General features: G+C 41.7%; 1 protein-coding gene across 1 annotated transcript in view; it reads right to left on the bottom strand.

Moving 5' to 3' along the window:
- Nucleotides 1-27,636, bottom strand: part of LOC126162051 (DNA-directed RNA polymerase, mitochondrial) — a 310,992-nt gene that overhangs the window by 219,511 nt on the left and 63,845 nt on the right. The window contains exons 8-9 of the mRNA XM_049918295.1: nucleotides 27,051-27,203; nucleotides 19,231-19,407 (exon numbers count right to left, since the gene is read on the bottom strand). Of these exons, the coding sequence (XP_049774252.1) occupies nucleotides 19,231-19,407; nucleotides 27,051-27,203 (330 nt within the window). The remainder of the gene's footprint in view (nucleotides 1-19,230; nucleotides 19,408-27,050; nucleotides 27,204-27,636) is intronic.

Below are 27,636 nucleotides of genomic sequence, written 5' to 3'. Positions count from 1 at the left end.
AAAAGGACAATGACAGAGTTGGGAGAGGAGATCAAGAGTGAGAGGGGGCAGGGCGAGAGGTGAAGTAGGAGATGGACAGAGAGATGGAGAGGAGGAGATGGACAGAGAGATGGAGGGGAGGAGATGGACAGAGAGATGTAGTGGAGGAGATGGACAGAGAGAGATGAAGATGGAAATTGACAGAGGGAGGTAGAGGAGTAGATGGACAGAGGGAGGTGGAGGGAAAATGGACAGAGGGAGGTGGAGGGAAAATGGACAGAGGGAGGTGGAGGAGGAGATGGACAGAGGGAGGTGGAGGAGGAGGTGGATAGAGCGAGGTGGGGGAGGAGATGGACTGAGAGAGTTAGAGAAGGAGGTAGACAGAAAGGGGGAGGAAGATATGGACTGACAGTGGGGCAAGAGGAGAGGTGTAGCAGGCAGGTGGAAGATGGAGAGTAATTGGCAGGTGGAAGAGGAAGAGGGGGAAGAGCAGATGAACAGAAGGGGGTAGAACGGAAAAGAATGTGTGTGGGGGGAGGAGGAGATGTAAAGAGGGAGTAGGGAGAGGAAGTGTGAGAGGCAGATGGCAGTTGGAGAGTAGTAGTAGTAGTAGGTTGGTGGAAAAGGGAGAGAGGGGGGAGGGGGGGTTGGGCAGAAAGATGGTAGGAAGAGGTGGACAGAATGAGCAGAGGAGGATATGGACAGAGTGGTGGTGGAGGAGGAGGAGGAGGAGGAGGAGGAGGACGAAGAGAGAGGGAGAGGAAGAGGAAATAGGAGGAGGAGGAGGAGGAGGAGGAGGAGGAGAAGGTGGAGGAGATAGGGAGAGGAGGGAGGAGGAGGAGGAGAAGGAGGAGAAGGAGCAGGAGATAGGGAGAGGGTGGGAGGTGGGAGGGGGGAGGAGGGAGGGGGAGGGGGGAGACGAGGAGGAGGAGGAGCAGGAGGAGATAGGGAGAGGATGGAAGAGGAGATAGACACAGTGAAGGAGAAAAAGGAGAGGGACAGAGAAAGGGAGAAGGAGGGGAAGGGGGAGGAGAACAGAGAGAGGGAGAAGGAGGAGATGGACTGTGAAAGGTGAGGTGTTGGACAGAGAGACAGGGAAGGAGAGGAAAAACTGTGAAAAAGTGAGAAGATAGACGGAGAGATGGGGGAAGGAGAAATATATGAGTTAGGTGAAACATGGAGAGGGGTAGTAGGCAAGTGGAAAAGGATGATGAGGGAATAAGCAGATGGGGAGATAGAAGGGAGGAGGAGATGGACAGGGAGAGGGGGGAGGAGGGGGACACAGGTGGAAGATGGAGAGGGGTAGAAGGTCGGTGGAAAATGGAGAAGGGAAGGGAGAGGGTGATAGGCAGAGAGTGGGGAGGAGGGCGAGGAGGAGGAGATGGGGGAGGGGGAGGAGGAGATAGGGAGGAATGGAGGAGGAGGAGGAGGGGGATAGCGAGAGGGTGGAAGAGGAGATGGACACACTGAAGGAGAAAGAGGAGATGGACACAGTGAAGGAGAAAGAGGAAATGGACAGAGAAAGGAAGGATGGGGAGGAGGGGGGAGGGGGAGGGGGAGGGGGAGGAGGAGGAGGAGGAGGAGGCGATTGACAGAGAGAGGGAGGAGGAGGAGGAGATGGACAGGGAGAGGGAGGAGGAGGAGGAGGAGGAGATGGACAGGGAGAGGGAGGAGGAGGAGGAGGAGATGGACAGAGAGAGGCGGGAGGAGAGGTTGGACTGTGAAAGGTTAGGTGTTGGACAGAGAGATGGGGAAGGAGTGGAAAAACTGTGAAAAAGTGAGAAAATAGACGGAGAGAGGGGGGAGGGGAAATAAATAAGTTAGGTGAAAGACGGAGAGAGGTAGTAGGCAAGTGGAAAAGGATGATGAGGGAATGAGCAGATGGGGAGATAGAAGGGAGGAGGAGATGGACAGGGTGAGGGGGAGCAGGGGGAGGCAGGTGGAAGATGGAGAGGGGTAGTAGGTAGGTGGAAAAGGAAGAGGAGGGGATGAGGAGACAGGCAAAGGGAGGGAAGGAAAATATGGCTAGAGAGAGGGGGATGAGGCAATGGGTAGAAAGAGGGGTAGAAGATGAAAACAAATAGTTGGAGGAGATATCAGAAAGAGGGGTGAGGATGTAATGAAAAAAGAGGAGGAGGATGAAGAGATTAACAGAGAGGGGGGAACAGGAGACGGACTAAGAGGGGGGGACAAAAGACAGAAAGAGGGATGGGAGAAGGACAGGGAGAGGTGGAGGAGACAGACAGAGGGAGGCAGAGGACACAAACAGTGAGAGGTGGGAAGAAATGTAGATAGAGGGAGAGGGAGGAGACGAGGTGGCAGGAGGGGATGGACAGAGAGAGGAGTGGAGGGGGGGAGATGAACAGAGGGGGAGAGTTAGAGGAGGAGGAGGAGGAGGAGGAGGAGGAGGAGGAGGAGGAGCAGATAGACAGAGAGATGAGAAAGAAGAAGACGGAAAGAGAGAGGGACAAGGAGGAGATAATGTGTAACATATGTTCAGTATATATATGTGAGAGAAGCTGCGGGTAAAAGGTTATTAATTTATAAAGATACACAGCACACAATATATTCTTCCTGGGGTTATTTCTTTTTATACAAGTGGGATTGTCCTTGTTTGTAATCTATGTTGTAAGAGCCTTAAACACTAGTGTTCCTTGTGCTAAAAGTTTTCATTTATCCTGAAGAATTATTATTGGATGGAGTATGATAGCCATTTTCTGATGAAGTTTGTCTTTTTCTTTCCCCTTTCCATTCTTTGAGGGAGGGATCATAGGAATGACAACAAATTATTTGAGGAGGTAAGTGGTTCTCTCAGGCAGATTGTCTTATCTATAGCTCCCACAGTAATACTGACGGACAAGTCACACAAAACTGCAAGGACGAGTTTAACACAGTAAATTTTTTAAGTCTTATTTATATGCAAATGTGTGCAAGTTTTTTTACATATTCTCCTTCATGGTCAATGCAAGTTTGTGAGCACAGGAGTTACCATAGGAGTGATTTTTTTTTGCAAGGGGGGGGAGGGGGGGTGAAGCCTCGGGAACCTTTCCCACATTCACACATTATACAGCCAACTTCTTCACTGTAACAGAACTTGTTGGCACCAAATGCTGTTTTAAGAAGTCCAAACAAATGATTTTGCCATGTAAATGTCTGGTGAGTTTGATAGCTGCAGATTTGCTGTGATTGTCGCAACTACTGGATGGAAAATACAAAGCTGTGCATTACCACGTTGAAACAGGAAAACTGCGGACAGGAATATAATCAGGTTTTAATTTGATTGTAGGCTGAACATTGTGTTTTAGGATGTCTGAGCATTAGCAGTGGGCCCTTGTGATATATAATTCTCCACAATAACTCCTTCTTTGTGCCAAAATGAACATCAGCATAACCATACCAGCTGATGACTGTATTTGCAGCGTTTTTGGTTTGTGTAACAAGGAATGGTGTTATTTTCTACTACTTTCTTCAATACTGGTATATGGTAGTGAACCAATGTTTCGTCTCTTGTGAAAATTATTGTAAAAGAAGGCATTAACTCCTTGTTCAATGCACTGCACAAGTATGTCACATGCCGCAGCTCAATGCTGTTTCAGTTCAGGAGACATCTCAAAGCAAACATCCTGCAGACACTTAGTGAAATTGGAGCACACATGCACAATGCGGTGAACTGAACGATAGCTAATGTTTATGCTACCCAGTTCAGCTCAGCAATTTTTCTACACAATGACTTCAAGGGTAGCAGTGTTTTCTGAAATCGTACTCAAATGATTTGACCAAGGAGTATCTAATACTGACATCATGCCATTTACAAGCTTTATAATATATTTATAGACTTCCTTCTATTATAAACATGCATCACCCTGTTATGCCTTTAATCTATGATGAATTTCAAGAATATGCACTGCCCAAGTGATAGATAGCTGTTCATTCCTGGTGGAAGTTGTTTGTTAGGTGGACACCTTTACAGCTTTTCTATGTTTGTGCATCTGCAAAATGCTAAAACCTAACAAACATCAAACATAGTATGAAGAACAAGCTTAATAACTTACAAGCAACTGTATCATTTTTTAATTTTTATCACACATTTATGATTTTCATTTCGCTCCCCTCATGACAGCTAATGATTTGCTGGCTTTGGACAATTTTTGTAGGTCCTCAGCTCTTAATAAAATATTTTCTATTGTGTGACTTTGGTGGAATTACGCAAATGAGTTAATACTGACTGTTGTTTGTCTGTGCACTGGCCAGACATGGTAATGTGTGTAGTGCTTTGTTGGCCCCTTTGCAGAGACATTAGATTCTTAAGGAAGGGTGCTATTGCAGAGGCAGGGGAGGGGGGGGGGGGGGGCGGTTGTGCCAATATTATGTACCTGCTTTAGTGTAAAAGTAACATGGATAGGATTTTTAAAACGAATTAAACAAGACAGATGAGATTCCCCTGTACCTTAGTGTCAAAACACATTTGAGATTGTTGTGACTCGACGATCTTTCAAAGTGCCGCCGCGCAGTTACGCGTGTCCTCTACATGCGGCGCTGTCTGCCAGCCATGCAGCAGCAGCACCACCTAAGCGGCCAGCCAGCCAGCGGCCGCTAGACTCGGACTCAGTTATGATTTGACTGTTAAAGTGTACACATGTGTTACTCTGTTTACTTGATCTGTGACTTTCATGTATTGCATCGTCCTTGAAATATATTTGTTCAACGTGAAGTTATAACACAGACGATAATCTGATCTGGAGCACCTAAGTCATGTTTCACATAGTTTCATTAGGGAAAATAACTATTCACAATTGTACATTGATCCGAACAGACTAAGCATCCTTGCTCTATGCCTATGAAATTTTGGATAACACTTTTGCGACACATTTTTGTAAACGTCACCCTAAATCTTTCTGCTCTGATATCTATCTTACAATTCTGAATGACACTGAAGATCTATGCTTTCCAGTGGGAGAGCATGTCTTACAGAATCAATGTCCTCCTAAATCTGTTTCAGGTGCAAAATACCAGTGAATCTTGTTTCAAATTCAACACATTATTTTCTTAAAAGATCTGTATACTCTCCAGCAATGGTAAAGTTTGTCAATGATGACAATTTCAATAAGAGATGTTTCTAGCCTCCAAAGACAGTTTCATCTTGAATGCTCTTTTATTTTGCCACAGACACGATGATGAGAATATCCTCCCTCGAAATGGCACATCCAACTCCTGAAGATGTCCTTTTACATCAGTTAGAATGGCTAAATCATAAATCCATCTATCATCTGACAGTCCAGGAACACTTTCTCTCTTCATTTTCATGAATAATGATACTTCTTGGTGCAGTTGCAAGAATGAGTCAGCAAACATCACAGTTATAGGGCAAATCACCATATTCACAACCGACTTTATCCAGGGATGCTTTGAATAAGTGATGACTGAACCCTTTTGCTCAAACAAAATTAATGATTTCCAGAACCAAGCTGATTACAAAGTTCAGTTTTATGCTTTTGGGACAAAAATGTTGTTCATGAATCAGGCAAGTCATGATTCTTCATTTTCTTTGGATGTGCCCAACTAAGCCACTGATTTTGTCAGCGATAGCTGGAGCAACTCCTGTTGCTACGGAAGTTAGCAATTCACATGTCAGACCAAACTTCTCCACAATGGCTGCAAGTGCATCGAACACCAGTTTTGTCTACTCCTTCCATTGCCACCATATTAGAAACAAAACTTATTATTAAGTGGTAACTTCACCTGGAAAGCTAGCTTTCAGTTTAAGGATTATTGTCTTTTGTTTATCATCAACATATTTGCAATATGCTGTTGCACGATTTACCGCGTAATGATGTCTTAAATTGAATTTCTTTATGTGGTTTAATGCAATGTGACACACTACACATTTTACTCGATCACTGTGTTCAGTAAAAAGGTACAGATCCTCCCCATATAGCAGGGCTTAACAACTGGCCGGTTTTGAGCGCGAGTACTCGCGTCTGCTCAGGCACGTGCTCTCGAGCAGGTGCAAGGTCGCGGAGTAGGGAGGGAGGGGAAATGCGCGCGCACGTTTGAATAGGGGCGCAGCGTGCCTATTGAATTTGCGCCGACTGTGTAATGTTTAAAGTACTACGATCAGCTCTAACAGTCATTTCACTGGTTAAGAATAATGTCAAGTCGCCGTTGTGTAACCCCAACCATGCTTTCGCAGTTCAACCCCCATTGGGAGGAATTGCATCTGTTTAAAGAAAAAGATGGTGTTGCAAAATGTTTAGTATGTCACAAAACGCTGAATTCTTTTAGGAAATTTAATTTGCAGCGACATTATATGTCGTACCACACGAAACACTACGGAAGTGGAAAATGTGATGGACCAGATCGTGCACAGTTAGTTATTAAACTTAAAAGGAAGCTATCCGAAGAAGATCTGGACAACGAAGAAAAATCAACTCAGGCAGCTCTCAGAGTGAGTTACAAGATTGCTTTGCTTTTAGCAAAATCCCTGCGCCCCTTCACTGATGGCGATTTAATTGGTAGTTGCAGCAGAACATTTGTGTCCATCTCAAGTTGAACAGTTTCGGATTGTGCCATTATCTAACATGACCATTATGCGTCGCATACAGGACATGGCAGACGACGTCCAAAGCCAGCTTACAAATATCTGTAAAGATTTTATGGCGTATTCTCTAGCTCTGGACGAAAGTGTTGATATCACTGGAACAGCACAGCTTCCCATATTTATTAGAGGTGTTAATAGAGATCTTCAGGTGAGGTAGGAGCTCCTCGATGTAGTAGCCATGAAGAACACTACAACCGGAGGTGATATTTTAAGTAGTGTTGAAGAAAGTGCTGAAAATATAGGATTGTAGTGGAAATCTTTAGTTTCAGTGTCTACAGACGGTGCACCAGCGATGACAGGGAAAAAAATCAGGTCTGTTGAAGGAGAAAATGCAAAAACTGACCGTGCCGAATGAAATAAGGGGCGTTCACTGTGTGATCCACCAGGAAAACTTATGTGCAAAGAGTATCCCTCTAAAAAATGTGATGAGTGTTGTTGTTCGTACAACCAATTATATAAGGAAGCATGGGCTACAACACAGGCAATTTAAAAGCTTTCTTGAGGATGTAAAAAGCCACTATGGTGGCCTGCCTTATTACAGTGAGGTCCGCTGGCTTAGTCGTGGCGAATTATTTAATTGATTTTTTTGCTTATTAGATGAGATAAATATGTTCATGGAAATAAATAACATGTGTGTTTCTGAATTGAAAGAGCCTTCATGGAAATGTAATCTCGTGTTCTTAGCAGATTTAACTAGCCATCTGAATGCTTTGAACATTTCACTACAAGGTAAAGATCTGCTAATTACTCATTTCATAGATCGAATATGAGATTTTAAAATGAAATTGACACTTTGGGTGAGTCAGCTGGAAACACGAAATCTAGCTCATTTTCCTAAATTATCATCCATGCAAGACGTTTAGTTGCGCTTAAGGAAGAATTTTTATCAACACTTTCAAGATCTGACAGCACTAGACAGTGATTTTGATCTGTTCTCCTCTCCATATTCAGCGAATATTGAAGAGATTCGTCCTGAGCTGCAACTAGAAATTATTGACCTGCAGTGTGACAGAGAGTACAGAGACAAATTTCAGAACAAGAAAAACATTTTGGAATTCTACAGACACTTCCCTCAGGATAGATTTCCTCGTTTGCACAAACTGGCGGCTACAATAATATCAATGTTCGGTTCCACATATGTTTCTGAACAACTGTTCTCTGCAATGAAATGTAACAAGACGCACCTGAGAAACGCATTGTCTGATCGAAATTTAAACTGCACGCTGCGCCTACAATGCACAAGAACAATTACTCCGAACATAGATGCAATTGTAAAGGGCAGAAAGTACAAGATAACCGAGAATCCCACACTTCAGTGACACCTTTTATTGTGTAACAGTTCACAAATTAATACTAATGTAGAGGCATATACTAAGCAAAAAAATGGTTCAAATGGCTCTGAGCACTATGGGACTTAACATCTGAGGTCATCAGTCCACTAGAACTTAGAACTACTTAAACTTAACTAACCTAAGGACATCACACACATCTATGCCCAAGGCAGGATTCGAACCTGCGACCGTAGCAGCAGCGCGGTTCCAGACTGCAGCTCCTAGAACCACGTGGCCACCGAGGTCGGCCTTACACTAAGCTAATAAAATTATGTGGCACGTGTACATTCTCCTTTATTTGTTTCATTTGTCGCAGTAATAATTCGTGAGTGATATCCCTGCAGGTGGCTGCAGATTTACATTGACTGGCAGCAGCTGTTGTGTGCTCCACGTGACTCTCCCCACTCTCCGCTCTGGTCCGGTAGTGGGGGTAGCATGCTTGCACTGCTCCGTGCTCGCGTCTTGCTGCTCACAGCTTGCTCCGCGAGCACGTATGTTGTGAAGCCCTGCCATATAGCATTAAAACAGGGTGGCACTGAGGGTCTGCCCGCTGTTAGAGCTGCTTGATGCTTCTGCCATGTCCAGATGTGTTCACGTCTAGGACTGGCAACTGACAAGGCTTGTGCTCTTTCTGTTGCTCTCACCTGTCACACTGTTCACTTCTCACAGCTCCACACTCCCAGTCGGCTTTGCTGAACGGCCCTGACTTAGATAATTCAGTGCTTTGTCCAATTCTTCTCACAGTATTACGTCTCATCTTCCTTTACTTCCTCTTCCCTTCCTATAATGTTGTCCTCAAACCTGTTTCCCTTATACTGATACTCTATATATTCCTTCCACCTTTCAGTTTTCCCTTCTTGGCTTACAATCTGAGCTCTTTGTATTCATACAGCTACTTTCCTTTTTTTCGAAAGACTTCTTTAATTTTCCTATAGGTAGTATCTATCTTTCCCACAGATACACACGCTTCTACAGCCTTTCATTTGTCCGCTTGCCATTCCTGCTTAGCATTTTAAATTTCGGTCAAACTAATTTCTTAGACATTTGTGTTCACTTTTGCCTGCTCCATTTGCCACATTTTTGTATTTTCTCCTCTCATCAATTAAATTCAATATCTCCCACAAGTCCAACCACTTGTCCAAGTTGTGGGAGAAGGGCAACGGCATGAAGTAGGGGATTGCCTGTATGAGCGAGGTACAGTGGGGACTGTGTATGCCCCGGGACCATTACAGTAGCTGTGAACGTCCTACAGGAGCCCTGAAAAGTGATCACTAGCGGGACTCTGGTGAAGCTACAATAGGCCCAGCAAGCCAGTAGTGGATCATGATTTCTGCTTTAGAATGAGCCTCGGAAAGGACAGATTTAATCGACAGCGAACTAGCTATAAACAAGGACTAAGATTTGGAACATTAAATATACAAACATTGACTGGAAAGGCGGAGGAGATGGTAGACATGATGGAAAGAGGAAAGATAGACATATTGGGGTTAGCTGAAACAAGATGGAAAGGAGAAGGAAGGAGACAACTGAGGAAAGGCTATTGACTGTACTGGAGTGGAAATGAGGAAGGAAGGAGAAATGGAGTCAGAATAATAGTAAGAGATGGATTAAAAGAGGAAGTGAAGAGAATAAGTGATAAGATGATGATGACCAAAATATCACTCAAGGGGACGACCATAGAGGTAATACAAGTGTATGTGCCACAGGTAGGTTGCGCTTCTGAGGAGAAGCAAGAGTTTGAAGAGGAAATGCAGAAGCAGATGGGAAGCAAGAATATGACAGTAATGGGAGATTTTAACGCACACTTTGGAAGAGAAAGACAAGGCTGCAAAAGTGTGCTTGGACCAGAGGGTTGGAGCTGCTGCAATGAGGAACGAGAAAGACTATTGGAGTTCTCTCAAAGGAATGGCTTGCTGGTCGGGAACTCTTGGTTCAGGAAAAGAGAGCCACAAGATTACCTGGTACAGTCAAGACTTAAAGAGAAAGTCGATAGTTGACTACTTCCTTACGATAGTGAGATCAATAGGAGCATCATTGACATTGAGGTATTACCATCAGAGGCCTTGGATACTGACCACCGTTTGCTGGCAATGAACCTGAGAGGGATTTAGAATAATAAAGGGACAGAAAACCAGGAAAGACGTATAAGGGTATGGAAGTTGAAGGAGGAAGAAAGCAGGCTACAGTACCTACAAGTAGTAAAGGAAAGCATCCCAAAGGATGAACCAAAAATGGTAGAAGAGGAATGGGGTAGATTAAGGCGAACATTAGTAAGTGCGGCGGAAGCAATGTGTGGGAGGACAAGCAACAAAAAGAGATGGAAAGGAACACCCTGGTGGAATGATAAAACAAAGGATATAGTACAGAAGAATAGAGCCTTTAGGGTATGGTTCCAGAAGAGAACAGTAGAGATAAGAGAAGAGTATCAGGCAAACAAGAAAGATGCAAAAAGATCGGTGGCAAAGGAAAGAAGAAAGTGGGTGGAACAGTGGACCAGAATGATGGAGGAGGATAGTGAAGGTTCAAAAAAAGGTGTTATATGGGGTGATTAAAGAACAGCACGACAGATTATGCTCGAATGGTGAACAAAAGTGGACAAGATGTAGAGAACAAGGAGGAACTCAAGAATATGTGGAAGGAGTATTTTGAAGAACTCCTGAACCCGAATGGAGACCTGGATGAGGAGGAACAAGCTCAGGAGAAAAAAGAGGAGGAACAGCACACAGAAAAAGACATTACATGGGGAGAAGTGGAAGAGGCATTGGACAAGATGAAGGGAGGCAAGTCACCAGGTCTGGATGAGCTAAGAGTAGAGATGGTGAGAGCAGCAGGAGAGGTGGGGATAGAATGGCTATATCGAATAACAAAAATTGCGTGGAGACAGAAGATGATACTAGAAGACTGGAAGAAGGGAATAATTGTCCTGATCTTTAAGAAGGTAAATAGAAAAGAGTGCAAGAACTATCGGGGGATAACACTGACGAGTCATTGTGCAAAGATTTTCGAGAAAATTTTGGAAGCACAAATTCGGGCAAAATTAGAAGGAAGAATGAGAGAAGAGTAATATTGCTTCAGAAATGGAAGGTACATGGTGGATCTACTTTTTGCTGTAAGACAACTGCAGGAACAGCACTATGAATATGGAATAGATCTACTAATGACCTTCCTGGACACAGAAAAAGCGTATGATAGTGTACGTAGAAGCAAAGTATGGAAAGCCCTGGAGACCAGAGGAGTAGCAAAACAGATTATCTGGAGGATAATGGAAATGTACCATGGAAGTGTGAGCTGTGTGAAAGTGGGAGGAGAGAGATCAGCTTGGATTGAACAGAGGAATGGGTAAGGGAGGGAAGTGCACTTTCACCATTACTCTTTATTGTCGTGATGGGTACAGTAGCACAAGTAATTGGTGAAAGGAAGATTAAAGCTACGGTGTTTGCAGATGATCTGATTATTTGGGGGAATAAGGAGGAGGTAGTACAAGAGCAGTTGGATGTATGGGAACAAACAGTACAAGAATATGGGGTGAAATTTAGTATGAGTGAGATCATTATCACAACAAGAAAGAAGGAGAGAGGAACAATGAGAATAACAACTGGTGGGGAACGATTGAGGAGAGTGGAGCATTTCAAGTACCTAGGAAGCCTGATACAGGAAGATGGAAAAAACGACAGAGAAATAAGCGAGCGGGGGAGGAAAGCAGAAGCATTTCAGAACAGTGTTAGAGGCCTGATATGGAGCAAGGATGTACCCCAAATCAGTAAAAAGGTTATATACCAGTCATACTATGTCCTGATCCTGACATATGCGTCAGAAACCTGGGTTATGAAAGGAAGGGAGAAAAGCAAAGTACAAGCTAGTGAGATGAAATTATTGAGAAATAGTATTGGAGTGACAAAGATATACAGGTTAAGAAATGAGAGGATCAGAGTGTTAATGAAGGTGGAACCATTACAGGAGAAGATAGAGAAATCAAGGCTGAGATGGTATGTACACGTTAAGAGAATGGAAAAGAAGAGGATACACGAGATGAAACTGGAAGGAAAGAGACCAAGAGGAAGACCGAGAGACAGATGGCTGAAAAGAGTAGAGGAATGCGTCCAGAAGAAAGGAGAAGACTGGACCAAGGTGAAGATGGAGAGATGGTAGCAAGACAGAAGATGATGGAGAGGTCTACGTTACATATAGACCCTGCCAGAGGCTGGAAAATGTCCAAGATGATGATGATGATATGTGATATCCAAGAATCCCTACAAGGCCTTGTCTTCTTATCTGTTGAACACTGTGGTACCTTTTCTATTAACTCTCTCAAAGCTACTGATTATATTTTTTTGTATTGTTTTACCTGTTTCAGACAATTGTTGCCTAATGCTACTGTTAAAACTTCTAACAATCTCTAGTTCTTTCAGGATATCCAGGTCTCATCTACTTAATTTCATACCTAATTGTAATTTCTTCATTTTTAATCTATAGTTCATAACCAATAAATTATGATCAGCATCTGCCTCTGCTCCTGCAAATGTTTTCCAGTTTAAAATTTGGTTATAAAATCTCTGTCTTACCGTTATACAATCAATCTGAAGCCTTCCGGTGTCTCCATGTCTTTTCTACATGTACAACTTTCTTATATTATTCTTAAACCAAAAGCTATCTGAATAATTTACTTTATCTTGTCATGCATTCTTTCAATCTCTTCATCATCTGTGGAGCTAGTTAACGTATAAACTTTTACTACTATTGCATATATGTTGGCCTTGTGTCTATCTTGCCTATGATCATATGTCCACTATGGTGTTTATAGTAGCTTACCTGTATCCGAATTTTCTTGTTCATTATTAGACCCACTCCTACATTACCCCTATTTGATACTGTGTTGATAACCCTATATTGGGCTGACCAAAAGTCTTAAAAGTCTTGTTCTTTCCCCCAACACACTTCAGGAACTCACACTTTATTCAAATTCTACCTATCAATTTCCCCTTTCAAATAATCTAAACTATCTACCAGTTAAAGAGATCTAATATAATTGGACAGATTAAAAAAAAAACTACTCACCAAGTGGTGCCAGGAGAACACACACACAAAAGGTACTGAAATTTGCAAGCTTTCGGAGACAGTGACACCTTCTTCTGGCAGAAAGGCTGAAGGGGGAGGAAGAGGGGTGAGGGGAAAAAGACTGGTGAGGTTTAGGAAATGGGCAGGATTCGTAAAAGTCACCCAGAACCATGGGTCAGGGTGACCTACCACACGGGATGAAAAGGAAAGACTGATTGTTGGGGGCTGCATTGGATGACACTTCAAAACCTAACAACTTAAAAGTGGAAGATTGGGTAATATGCAAGACAGAGATTATTGAAAGCAAAGTGCATTTTATGTAGTAGAGGTGGGGGGGGGGGGGGCAAAAATAAACAGGTCAGAAAATAAAAGATATAGGAGATATAGGAAACTAGAAGGGAGTGTAGAAAAGAATAATAACTGAGTAGAAATGTTGAGACTTAAGAAATGAATGTAAATTAAGGCCAGGTGGGCGGCAAAAACCAAGGACATGTTTAGACGCCAATTCCCACCTGCAGAGTGCTAAGAAACAGGTGTCTGAGGGAAGAATCCGGATGGCACATGTAGTCAAACAGGCAGCAAGGTCAGGACTCTCATGCTGTAGAGCATGCTCTGCAAAAGGATATTGTGTGTTGCCAGTATACACCCTCTCCCTAAGCCTGTTGATCCTAACTGGTACCAAGGTGGTAGTCATACTAATATAAAAGTCCGTACAGTGTTTACATAACAGCTGGTACTTGATGTGTCATTTTAAAGGACATTCTCCATTTGACAGTATATGTTTTGCCAGTCACAGGGTTAGTCGAGAGTGGTACGAGAGTATACAGGACAAGTCTTATAGTGAGGACAGTCACAAGGGTAAGAGCTAAAGGGTAGGGAAATAGGTGCAAAAGGAGCATAGTGTCTGACAAAGATATTGTGGAGATCGGCAGGGTGATAAAAAGCTGTTCTAGGTGTTGTGGACAAAATGTCAAAAAGAATGGAAATCATTTCAGTGCACGATTTTAAGAAGGTGAAGAAGATGATTACAACACGCAAGATGAGGGCAACACTGAGTGACAGGGCATGTACTCTTAAACTGTTTTTTGGAGAGATCAGCACTGCCATAATTCAAAGTGATTGCTTGGGAAGTCTGCTTTTGGACGAGACTTGTGGGGCAAAATGAAAATGTCGGGTGGCTAGGGCCTCCCAATGGGTAGACCGTTCGCCTGGTGCAAGTCTTTCAAGTTGACGCCACTTCGGTGACTTGCATGTCGATGGGGATGAAATGATGATGATGATGATGATAAGGACAACACAACACCCAGTCCTTGAGTGGAGAAAATCTCTGACCCAGCCAGGAATCGAACCCGGGCCGTTAGGTGTGACATTCGGTCGCGCTGACCACTCAGCTACCAGGGGTGGACTGTGGGGTAATTATGTCCAGTGAATGCTGAGGTGAGAATGGGGTGTATTGCTGTTAAGAGTTTGCATTTGAACAAATATGTTTGCCTTGAATGCCAAGGCTGTTTGGGAGAGAACATTTGACCTGGAAAGAATGGTAACTGTCAAAATGTAAGTACTGTTCTTTGTTAGCAGGTTTAATGTGAACAGAAGTGTGCAGCTGTCCCTCAGTGAGGATGAGGTCAAATATCAAGGTAAGTGGCATGGGATTCGGAATAGAACCATGTGAAATTTAATTGGGAGGGCATATTTAGAGATTCCAAGAATAGGACTACGTGAAATTTAACTGGGAGATTACAAGAATAAATTCTTAATACATTCTCCCAGTTAAGTTTCACATGGTTCTATTGTGAATTCCATGCCACTTTCCTTCATATTCAACCTCATCCTCTTCGAGGGTCAGCTACACACTTTTGTTCATATTAAACCTGTTAACAAACTATAGTGGTTACCTTTTGACAGTTGCCATCCTGTCCATGTCAAACATTCCCCCCCCACACAGCTTTGGCATTTGTGGCAACGTATTTGTTAATGTGTGGTGTATTGCTGTAAAAAGTCTTTCTACAGCAACACACCACCATTCTCACTTCAGCATTCACTGGATATAATTACCCTACCAGCCTAGTTCAAAAGCAGATTTCCCACGCAATCACATCCAATCCAGGTAAGCTGAACCCTCCAAAAAACAACGTAGAAGAACATCTCTTGTCACTCAGCATTATCCTGGCCTCGAAAGTATTAATCGGCTACTTTGATGAGGCTATGACTTCCTAAAATCATAACTTGAAATGAGCCCCATTCTGTCACACATTTTGCCCACCACACTTGGAACAGCTTTTTGTCACCATTCCAATCTCCGCAATATCCTTGTCAGACCATACACTCCTTCTGCACCTATTTCCCTACCCCTAACCCTGTGAGCATCCCCTGTAAAACTTATCCCCTGTACCCTCCTACAATGACCTATACTAGTCCTGTAACTGGTGAAACACATACTATCAAAGGGAGAGTTACCTGTGAAATGGCATGTCATGTGCCAGCTGTTATATAAACACTGTTCATTGGTTGGGATGATGGGCACAGGCAGAGGGTGTATATTGACACCACACAACATCCTGTTACAGAGCATGCTCTACAACATGACAGTTGTGACCACGCTGCCTGTTTCACCACATGTGCCATTGAGATTCTTCCCCCATACAACAGTTTTTCAGAACTCTGCAGGTGGGAACTAGTGTTACAACATGTCTTTCTTTCTTGCTACCCATCTGATCTTAATTTGCGTTAATTTCTTTGGTCTCAGCATTTCTTCTCAGTAAAGATTTTTCTTCACACCCTTCTAGTATTGTATATCTTCTACATCTTTTATTTTCTGACCTGTCTATTTTTGTCTGCCCCCACCTCTTCCACATATAATGCATTTAGCTTTTCACTCTTAGTAACTTGGGCACAATGCTTTATCATTAATCTCTGTCTTACATAACACTCAGTCTTCCACCTTTAAGCTCTCAGATATTCAAATCTCAAGTGCATTCCACAACAATCAGTCTTTCCTTCTCACCCCATCCGTTACGCAACTTTTCTGAATTCTCCTCATTACCTAAACCTCACCAGTCCTTTCCCTTCACCCCTCTTCCTTCCCCTTTAATCCTTCTGCCAGAAGAAGGAGCCACTAGCTTCAAAAGCTTACAAATTTCAATTCTTTTATATGTGTGTTCTCCTGCTGCTACTTGGTGAGTAAATTTTTTTATCCATCCAATTACATTATATTTTCAAAAATTGATTATTTTCATTGATAGATTAAGAGATCTACCAATCCACACCCTGACTCATGTAATGCCAGTTTTGTTTTCCCTGTGACAACTACCTCTTGATAGTACATAAGAAATAAAATAGTGTCCAAAACACCTGACAATAAAAATTCTGAAACACTGGATATATGTTTCAAAATAATTTAACAAAACCATTAAACCTTTTATACAACAATAAAATACTTAATAGATTTTAGTGATTAATGGAAAATCTCATATAGAAATGTGAAACAAATACTAACAAAGAGATAGAGGGGCTGGCCAGTACTTACCTCAGCTCAGTACAGCCGATAGATACACACAAAACAAAACCGAAAATTTATGTTCCTAGCTTTCGGAACAAATGTTCCTTCATCAGGGAGGAGAGAGGGGAAAGAAAGGGAAGAAGGGAAAGGAGATTCAGTTACTCACAACCCAGGTTATGAAGCAACAGGGAAAGGAAAATAGGGAGGGTAGCAAGGATGGAGGCATGGTTGTCAGAGGGAAGCCAAAGATATTCTACTGTAAGTACTGTGCCAGCTTCAAACCAAAGAGGATGCATACAGAAGTAAAGAGGTATATAGTATAAAGATAAACACAACTATGCAGGATGAAAAGATGCGTGAATGGCTAAGAGGAAAGGGAAAGAGGAGAAGACTGAAGAGTAAATGGGAGTGAGGTTGTTTAACGTAGGTTCAGTCCAGGGGGATGGCGGGATGAAAGGATGTGTTGGAGTGCAAGTTCCCATCTCCGCAGTTCAGAGGGACTGGTGTTGGGTGGGAGAAGCCAAATGGCACATACCGTGTAGCAGGTTCCTAGGTCCCTAGAATTATGCTGCAGGGCATGCTCCGCTACTGGGTATTGGGCATCTCCTAGGCGGACAGTTCGTCTGTGTCCGTTCATGCGCTCAGCCAGTTTAGTTGTTGTCATGCCGATGTAAAAGGCTGTGCAGTGCAGGCATGTCAGTTGATAAATGACATGTGTAGTTTCACATGTGGCCCTGCCTTGAATTGTGTACGTTTTACCAGTAGCGGGGCTGGAGTAAGTGGTTGTGGGGGGATGCATGGGGCAGGTTTTGCAGCGGGGTCGGTTACAGGGGTAGGAACCGCTGGGTAGAGAAGGTAGTCTGGGAATATTGTAGGGTTTAACAAGGATGTTACGGAGGTTAGGGGGCCGACGAAAGGAAACTCTGGGTGGTGTGGGGAGAATTTTGTCAAGGGATGATCTCATTTCAGGGGTTGACTTGAGAAAATCATATCCCTGGCGGAGTAATTTGTTGATGTTTTCGAGGCCAGGATAATATTGGGTGACAAGGGGGATGCTTCTGTGTGGTCTGGGGGTAGGAACATTGTTGTTGGACGGGGAGGAATGTATTGCTCGAGAGATCTGTTTGTGGACAAGGTCTGCAGGATAGTTGCGGGAAGATTTTAGGGTTGTTATTAGTGGCCACATATTCTGGAAGCAACATGGTTGGCTATTTTGAGTTGATTCGGAAACACTAACAGAGATAGTGCGTGGAGGTCTGGCAACAGTCTGCCTACAGTTGGCCTCCCAAATGTGTTCCAGATTTCAGATCCAGAGATCTTATTAGGCAGTGCATGCAGGGAATATCTTTACCTTAGTAAATTCATCCATCAGACCTGGTAGATGTGGTGGTGTGTTATTGTTCTCAAAGAGAAAGCCTGGACTAACTGCACCTCTCAAAAATACAACATGTGGTTGCATTATTTCATCTCCGTGCCAATGAGAATAACCAACAACGAAAATGCAAAGCTCTAAACATTCATCCAACATGATGCTCTGTCCAACTCCTCCAAAATTCCACTACCACACCACTCGAAATCCATTTTTTCCACAACATTCTCATGACTGAACCAGCTGTTGCCTTCCTCCATATGAGCATACACAGAGAACCATTCTTACACTGAAGTGAGACTCTTCTGTGACAAATGCATTTCTTCATTCTGTCATGGTCAGATCTCGATGTTTAAAACTTTGCACACTGCTACAGACAGTACATGTATTGCTGGCCTGGCATATGATTCAGAGTTTGTCGGAAAACTGCAACTCTTAAAGCAGTTCCTACATCTGTTGACATTGCTGTATTTCTACCATACAGCTTTTGTTGATGAGTTGTTACTCTGAGTCGGTCTTTTTTTGGCTTATGAGGAACATTTCCTGGGTTTTGGAACCATTGCTACAGCACTGAAATAGCACACTGTTGCACATTCCCAAGCAGATGAACTGGTATTCTGTGTCTGCTTAAGGGCATCCAAGGATCCTACCTGCGTAACAGGATACAAATTGCAAGTACGTGGCCTGCCTGTAAACTTTACCAAAGAGGATCGATGGCTGAGAGACTGTAAGTCTAATGCAGTGGTGTTTGTTACTTTTTAATGAAATGCCATTTTAAGTAGGAAGCATTTCTATTCTGCAGATATGGATTATGGATTGTGGGGATATCTTGATGGTTATTTATAGGAATTTCTAACTTTTTCTATTTCCATTTTCATTTTTTCTTGATTATGTTTAACATTTAGAACTAACATACACTAAAGAAATTCTACATCACTTCGGATCTGATTAGTGTGTGAACGCAAATTAATCACAGGAACACACACTACTGATCCACACCAAGAGTCCATCACAGACATTTACAGCATCTGATGCAATGCTATGGGAAAAGGTATCCAATTCCATTTAGTTTCGAAGTATCCAGTTAGCAAATTTTTCTCTATGTAATTTCAATTCAAAAAAATGAAAACGCCACTGACATGTTTCTGCATTTAACCACGTACCAACTGATTTTGAAATAAATGTCCAAGAAGAATCATTTGAGCGAGGGGAGAGAAGTAGAAGAATTAACAGGGCCTGGTTAAAAATGCACTAGGTGCTGGATCTCAAGTGTAAAATTCTCATTTAATGACCTTAAACTGGAAATTTCTTGTAAAATGTCATATACCATAGCACAGAAAATGCTTGGCACAACTCCATTAAAAGATCTTAGGAGTGATTTCTTTGGTAATAAGCTTACCTGCATAATAATTTCAGTGTACTCATCAGGATCCAGAATTTTCAAGAATGGGTACAGATTTGGGGTTCTGTAGGCTTTAAATGCACTGTGTCTGACACGCAGGACCTCAACATCTCGTTCAAATGCTTCATGGATTGATTTTCTCCAAGATTTTTGTGCTTCTTCTAACTTCTCTCTCTGAAAATAAAAATTTACCAAAAATAGAATTTTACAAATTACAGAAAAACTTGTGAACTGTTTAAATTTTTTTTCCATGGGTGGGAAGAGAAAATACTCATAATAAATGTCCTTGGCAGAGATTTGTACAGAAAACAAGATGAAGAATAATGCTAGGATTTTTCAAAGCAAATTAAAAACTTTTGTTTAGGGTATAGCACTATTTAAATCCTCCCAATCATCCAAATTAATCAGAGTACTATTTCTAGGTTTGCCACTGGGCTCTAAACTCAATATGACATAATATTTTCACTATACCCCATTGCGCCTCTTTTGGGGTCTCCATTTCTCTGTTTTCAGCACTACCTGAGTACAGTGGATGATCCGACATGTGCACGAGCTCAGTCTGTTGTCATTTGAGTGTGTGCACACCCAGGTTCCTCTAGTGGTAAGTTTGGGGCCTCAGCACTCATAGGGACCACAACTACTTCTGTAGGCGATGGTGTTATGATGCCTTCACCCACTTTCAATTTAAAGCCTCCAACTTATTTCTTTTCATAAGACCTTAGTAACTACTTCTCACTTTTCTGGTTATCAGTCTTTTCCTTACTGTAATAAACCTATTCTTAAAGTAATGTTTTTTCATATGTAGCACACACTTTTTGTGACCAAAATATAAACCATCTAATTGTATGCTTAACTCCAGTCTAACAGACTCAAAGTTTATATGATTATTTACATGTCTATATACAGAGTAGTATAACTTTTATCACCATCGTTGTGCAATGAGGTTACAACAGATGACACTAATGTTACTGATTATTATTATGATTGGTTTTGTTCACAGGACATCTTCAGGTTGCTGAGTTGTGTTAAAGTTACGAGGCAAATGGTCTGGTTCTCATACGTAACGTTAAATACCAAAGCCAAAAACACTAATCTTAAACATTCTGCCGACCACCTAGAGGAAGTATGGCGAGCAGACACAACATCCTGCATATAGTAATGTACTATTCACCAGATCTCTATTACGATCAGTTCTATAACTACCAGAAGATCCCAGACTAATTTCTAATTTCTCTAATTGTTGTTTCATTTCATTTTTAAATGATGTAAAAATTTCTACATTTTTAGTTGTAACTAATTCTAACTTATCCTTTGTTTCTATTAATTCCTTTTCTAATATTTTGATTTTATTTACTGGAACATCCATACAGAACTTACAGTATCTAAATATTCAATTTTGTTTTCTATGTTTTCTTCCACCAAATCTAAATGATGATCTAAAATTTGTATATATTTATCATCTACATTCCTTCCAACTAAGAAAATGTGTTATCTATTTGACAAAATCTTTTGTCCATTTGAGAAAATCTTTCATTCATTTGGTGTTCTCCGATATGAAATCACCTGCATAATTGTTTCCAAAGTATCATTTCCCTCTATGAGAGTCATAGGTATCAGTCTCTCATAAATAATAATTTTAAATATCACAGAATGTGAATAAACAATAATTAGGATGAAATTGTTAATCTCAATGAAACTCACTGACAGCTGTGTTATTTTATTCTATTTTATTTTGAAGGCTACCAGTTTCGGCATTTCATTATGCAATCTTCAGATCCCATATGCATCTCTCCAAATAAATGAAAATATCATACAGATCCATAAATCTCTGGATGTCATGAATTAATCATTACACTAGCACTTCATTTGAGGACTTGATTGCAACTTGGTTGCACTGAATTCATGACATCCAGAGATTTATTGTAGTTTATTTGGAGAAAAACAAAATAAAAAACAAAATAAATGAATAAAATAAATTTCAGACACTCAATAATTGGGCACTTCCGCTAATCCGGCACTCATGTGTGCCAGGAATGGCCGGATTAGCAAGAGTGTAGTGTAATTCACACCACTTACTCACTTTACTTTAGTATCACTTTAAGAAAAGTGTCTGTTAATACACTTTAGAAAGAAAAAATTTAGTCCAGTGTTTAGTTTTATGATAAAATCAAAATAATCACAAAGCCTTGAGTCTTGTGCACTGTACCATAGCACTCCTGCTCATGACGATGTTGTGTGAATTCTTTAAATTCTTGTGGATTCAATCATCTACCACATGGTTGATGTGGAAGTGCAGAAATATTCTTGAACAGAGAAAAATGGAGTCATAATTAATGTGTTCTTCAAAAAGTCTTTCCTTCTTTCTGATTTTTCGAAACTGTGTAATATTTGTCCACGTTGAACTTCTTCAAACCGAACTTCTTTAAGTTGAGATTCTTCTTCTATTACGTTTCTTTACTTACTGCAATTTATGGAGGTGATGGGGATGAAACCCATATAGAGACTCCCAGTAGCACGACTCTGGGATGCTGCCAGGCCGCTTGGAGCACTTCAAGTTTATCAGTCCATCATTCTGGTTTCTAAAGTCTTTCGTATTTGTTTTGGTTTCATTCAAAACAGAAGCTAATTTCATAACACTGTGTTCCTTTTTACAACTTTGTGTGTCTGTGTTGCACTTTTTCATTTGCATTGTGAGTATATTGCTTGCAATATGATTGATTTTGCTTTCATTCATCATATTGTGCGAACTACATGATTCTACATTTGTTTTTGTTTCGCATAAAAGTCATACTGGTCTGTGAACATTAGTTCCCGCTTATGAATCCAAGTGTGAACTGCTTGATTTAAATGCACTGTAAGCAAATTGTTCATATACTACTTTATTTTAGTTCACATCCATTTTTTGCATTTAATGGAGGCCTCCATGTTCGCAGCTTTTGACAGATCTAGTATTCAACTTTATTACATCTTGCCATGAAATGAGTATGTATTGCTACTTCGAATGGTGTTGTTTCTCACCAATGAGTTTGCTTTGTAGTATTACTTACAAAATATATAATTATTATGCCAGACGTATTACTATGCAGCAAAAATGTTCTACATTGAAGTGCATATTTGTACGTACAATTGTGTGGTACAGAGTGAATGTATTTTCACCATACTTAATGATATTGCATTTAGTGACTTACAGTTATACAGCATTCACTAGTAAATCCAATGACGAAAGCGCAAGACGTATGTTTCATTTGCTTTCAGATTTTCATTGGTGTGGGAGGATAACTGTAAATCATTGATTTCTGCTAAAATGTTTTGTTTGAAATACTGTTAATAATGTGTGAACACATTTTTGTCATTTCTGTTGCATTTGTAGCATTTGCAAGCATGAAAGCCTTGGTTGTTAAGACTGCAAAGCACAGGCCTACTCAGTAACAAGAAGCAATACCATTGAAATCAGAAGTACATACTCATTCCGTGAGAAGATGTAATCAAGTTGAATACTAATTCTGTCACGAGCTATTAACACTGGATTCTCCAATATATGCAAAAAAACGTGTGAAAATGGATGTGAAGCAAAATAAAGGATGATGTGAACAATACACTTACAATGCATTTACTATACTCGGAGGCAACAAAAGTCATGGGATAGTGATTGATATGCATATATGCAAATGGCAGCAGTATAGCATACACAAGGAATAAAATAGCAGTGCATTGGCAAAGCTGTCAGTTGTACTCAGGTGATTCATGTGAAAAGGTTTCCGATGTGATTATGGCAGCATGACAGTAAATAATAGACATTGAACATGGATCGGTAGCTGGAGCTAGATGCACGAGACATTCCACTTCGGAAATCATTAGGGAATTCAATATTCTGACATCCACAGTGTCAAGAGTGTGCCAAGAATACCGAAGTTCAAGCATTACCTCTCACCATAAACAATGCAGCCTTCACTTAATGAGCAAGAGCACCTGTCTTCAACTTTTGTAGTCCTGCCTTCCTCAGCTGTGTGTAATATTACGGTATGTTGATAATTTAATTCAGTTGCTGTCAGACGGTCCATAAGCAAAAATTATCAACATACCGTAAGAGTAGCTGTGTTTGTGTTGAGCTGTCAGTACTACCAGACAAGCAACAGTGCACATAAATCAATGTGGGACATACAACGAACATATCAATTAGGGCAGCACAATGAAATTTGGTTTAAATGGGCTATGGTAGCAGACGACTGTTGTGAGTGCTTTTGCTAACAGCACAACATTGCCTGCAGTGCCTCTCCTACAATCATGACCATATCAGTTGGGCCCTAGATGACTGGAAAACTGTGACCTGCTCAGATGAGTCCCAGTTTCAGTTGGTAAGAGCTGATGCCATGGTTTGAGTGTGGCACAGACCCCATGAAGCCATGGATCCAAGTTGTTAACAAGGAACTGTGTAAGCTGGTGGTAGTTCCACAATGGTGTGAGCTATGTTTACACAGAATGGACTGGGTCCTCTGAGCCAACAGAACTGATCACTGACTGGAAATGGTTATATTCGGCTACTTGGTGACAGTTAGCAGCCATTCATGGAGTTCCATGCTCCCAAGCAACAATGTCATGTTACTGAGCCACAACTGTTCACAATTTGTTTGAAGAATATTCTGGACAATGAGCGAATGATTTGATCACCCAGATCGCCCACCATGAATCCCATCAAACATTTATGTGACATAATTGAGACAACAGTCTGCGCACAACATCCTGCACTGGCTACACTTTTGCAATTATGGATGATTATAGAGGCACTGTGGCTCAATATTTCTGCAGGGCACTTCCAACGACTTGTTCAGCGAATGTTACATAGAGTTTCTGCACTACATCGGGCAAAAGGAGGCCTGACACGATACTGAGAGGTATCCCATGACTTTTGTCACCTCAGTATATACAGGGTGGAGAAAAATTGTCACGAAATTTTAACCCTGGATAACTAATACCAGTAGGAACCAAAATTACTAATGTTGTGTACGTCGACAATGCACAATTTTTAAACTATGAAACTTGGCGCCACGCACTCCAACTGGCTGCAAGATGGCTATGTTGCTGGATGCTCTGGACAACACATGACTGTGAATGCTTTGCCTGCTGGAGATCACAATGTGTCAAAGCAGCCCGACCACTTGGTGGTAGTCTGCCAGCCTTCCACTCTGTCGGCGAATCCACAGGGGTCCCGACATATCCATTGTAGTTTCATGATAAGACGTACCGAAAACAAACCCATTAACAGCTGTTAGTACATGTACAGAAAGTCTTTTACAAATTGTGTCGGCAGTGAAAAGGGCCATTTTTGCAACTAGGACATTGTTTACTTAAAGCAGGTGCTCTGACGTGACAAAAGTGTGGTAACATTGGACGGTGTTTTGCCGAACTCTTTCAAAGATTCACTGCATTGCCCTCATATGATTGGTGGCGTGTTTTGTGCAACCCATTAATTCCTCTTCATTTCTAAGTGGTTCGCGTCCAGGTGGGTGAACTAGAACCCTGAAGAATCCCCATAGGAAAAAGTCCGGTGGTGTGAGGTCTGGTGATTGCAGGGGCCATGTCCTATGAGCACTTCTGCCAATTACATGGCCATCTAAGAGTTCATTTAAATATGAGCGCACAACTCAGTTGTTATGTGCGGGTACCCCATCATGCTACAACCATGCATGTAGCCGTATGTACAGGGGAACACCTTCCAGCAAACTGGGTAGAGTTTCTTGCAAAAAGTGAAGGTAATTTTCCCCAGTAAGTTGAGGAGGTAGACAGACCATTCCAATCAGACGGTCACCCACAATGCCTGCCCAAATGTTGAGCAAAAATCGTTCCTGGTGTCCATGGACGTACATGATGTGAGGATTTCCCCTTGCCCAGTAATGAACATTTCGAGTGTTGTAAAGGCCATCCCGATGGAATCATGCACTCATCGGTAAACAACACAATGGTGGGGACGCCGAGATGTCGTGCAACACGTCGCAGAAACCACCAGCAAAACCCTAGCCTGTGTTTATAGTCTGCCACACGATTTAGGTCTTGGACAGGGTGGAAACTAAATGGATGCTGGCCGCCATTCCTCAAAACCTTCCAGACTAACCAGTGAATAACCCCCATGTCGTGTCTGACCGCTAGAGTACTTGTCGTAGGTGATTCCTTGAAGCACTCGAGAACAGTGACTTCAACATCTCGTCATGTTCGAGGCCTTCCATCTTCACCATGATATCCCCCTAACGAGCCTGTTTCAGCTAGTTGCTGGTGAGTTGCTGTAAACGTTTGCGGGTGTGAGTGGCGTCTTGCTGGGTACCGTTCCTCATACAACCGTCAAGCTTCATGTGCATTACAGTCGGCTAGTCCATAAACAAAAACAATAACTCATTATTCTTCAAACAAATACAGTGCTGCCATGCTTACTGAATGACTAAATTGCAGGTGATGTGTGTGTGCGCTCTGAACCAAAGCTTACATGTGAATTCCTCTGACGTGAAGTGGAGACAAATAGCAAGACCTATTCGAGCTGTGTGCATATCACATTGGGGCAGTGATGGGGTGAGGGACGTTTGTATGTGTGAACCAACAACCACAGCACTTCCCAGTCAACCAACGAATGACAACTGGGCAATACCATGGCCAACCGGAATGCGTGGCGCCAAGTTTCCATAGTTTGGTTCAGAGCGCACACACACATCACCTGCAATTTAGTCATTCAGTAAGCATGGCAGCACTGTATTTGTTTGAAGAATAATGAGTTATTGTTTTTGTTTATGGACTAGCCGACTGTAATGCACATGAAGCTTGACGGTTGTATGAGGAACGGTACCCAGCAAGACGCCACTCACACCCGCAATGTCTGCTTGTGTCTGTATATGTGTGGATGGATATGTGTGTGTGTGCGCGAGTGTATACCCGTCCTTTTTTCCCCCTAAGATTAGTCTTTCCGCTCCCGGGACTGGAATGACTCCTTACCCTCTCCCTTAAAACCCACATCCTTTCGTCTTTCCCTCTCCTTCCCTCTTTCCTGATGAGGCAACAGTTTGTTGCGAAAGCTTGAATTTTGTGTGTATGTTTGTGTTCGTTTGTGTGTCTGTCGACCTGCTAGCACTTTCATTTGGTAAGTCACATCATCTTTGTTTTTAGGTATATTTTTCCTTCGTGGAATGTTTCCTTCTATTATAACCATAATAATTTCATGGTGAATATTAAAAATTTCTGCTGGACCAGGACTTGAACCTGGATCTCCCACTTAACGAGAGTGGTTGCCTTGGCCATTCTGCCATGCTTCCTGTCTGACCCGAATTCTCAATTTTTCACATTCTAGTAGTGTCTGCTGTCCACTCACAAACTTGCTTGTAGCAAGTCCTGTATTCCTACAAGAAGCTCAGACCCTGTTGTGCTTTTGCACTGAGATCGTGTGTGTGTGTGTGTGTGTGTGTGTGTGTGTGTGTGTGTGTGTGTGTGCGCGCGCGCCAGAACACAAGTAGATAGTACATGAAGTGTACTTCAGTACTGCTTCCTTAAACACTGATGGAACAATGGGAACATGAATGTTATGAAATTCTGTTGTGAAGAATACATACAGATTATGTGTTACATGTAGCTGATTTTCAGTTGTTTTTCTAAATTTCAACATTGGACCAAACTCTGTGAAACAGAAAGTCAAGAAAAACTTATACTGAGAACTAATGTTTATAGAAATTTGTGTGAGGTATAAAATAACCTCATTTGCACTGTCTACTCATAATATTTGACATACACCTAAACCCTCATAACAACTGATATTTCAGTATTATAAGTTTTTGTCTACTTACATAGTGCTGGATTGTGGCATTTGGTTCTGTTCTCTTCTCAATAGTCTTCACCTTCACATGGCCATCTAGTTCAATCTGAAATTGCTGTCTCATCAAGTCACTGATTTGCTCATTTGTTAACAGCCCCTCAGCAGGTGATTTATAATTGCCTTCCTGAAAAAGCATTAAACGGAAACTTAATAAATATAATGTTCATTCCCTTAACATTTTGTGATGAGAAACTGTCACCACAGAAGATATATTTTTGCAGTGCACTCTTCACATACAGTTGAAATTTTGCTCTTTGATGTCCAACTGACACTGAGATCATAAAAACTATTTCAATATTAGCAGCACAACAGTTTTATATTCAAGGTATCCTGTCCTACAGCCTTCAGCCTTCATGAAGTTGTTGAATGACGGGTTACATGCAAATTGTCAGTGGTTGTGTAATTTATTTTTTGAGAAATAGACCGATATCTGCCCAGCAAAAATAAACAAGCAGCCTTGTATATAAATAAAACATCATTCACCAACTACCAGTACATTTTTGACATCATATGATATCTGTTGCTAGGCTTGATAAGGACCCCATATTCTGGAGCAG

Source organism: Schistocerca cancellata, chromosome 2 (assembly GCF_023864275.1).
Source record: "Schistocerca cancellata isolate TAMUIC-IGC-003103 chromosome 2, iqSchCanc2.1, whole genome shotgun sequence".
Lineage (NCBI taxonomy): Eukaryota > Metazoa > Arthropoda > Insecta > Orthoptera > Acrididae > Schistocerca > Schistocerca cancellata.
Note: the sequence above shows the minus strand (reverse complement) of the source record. Positions and strands in the feature narration are given on the sequence as shown.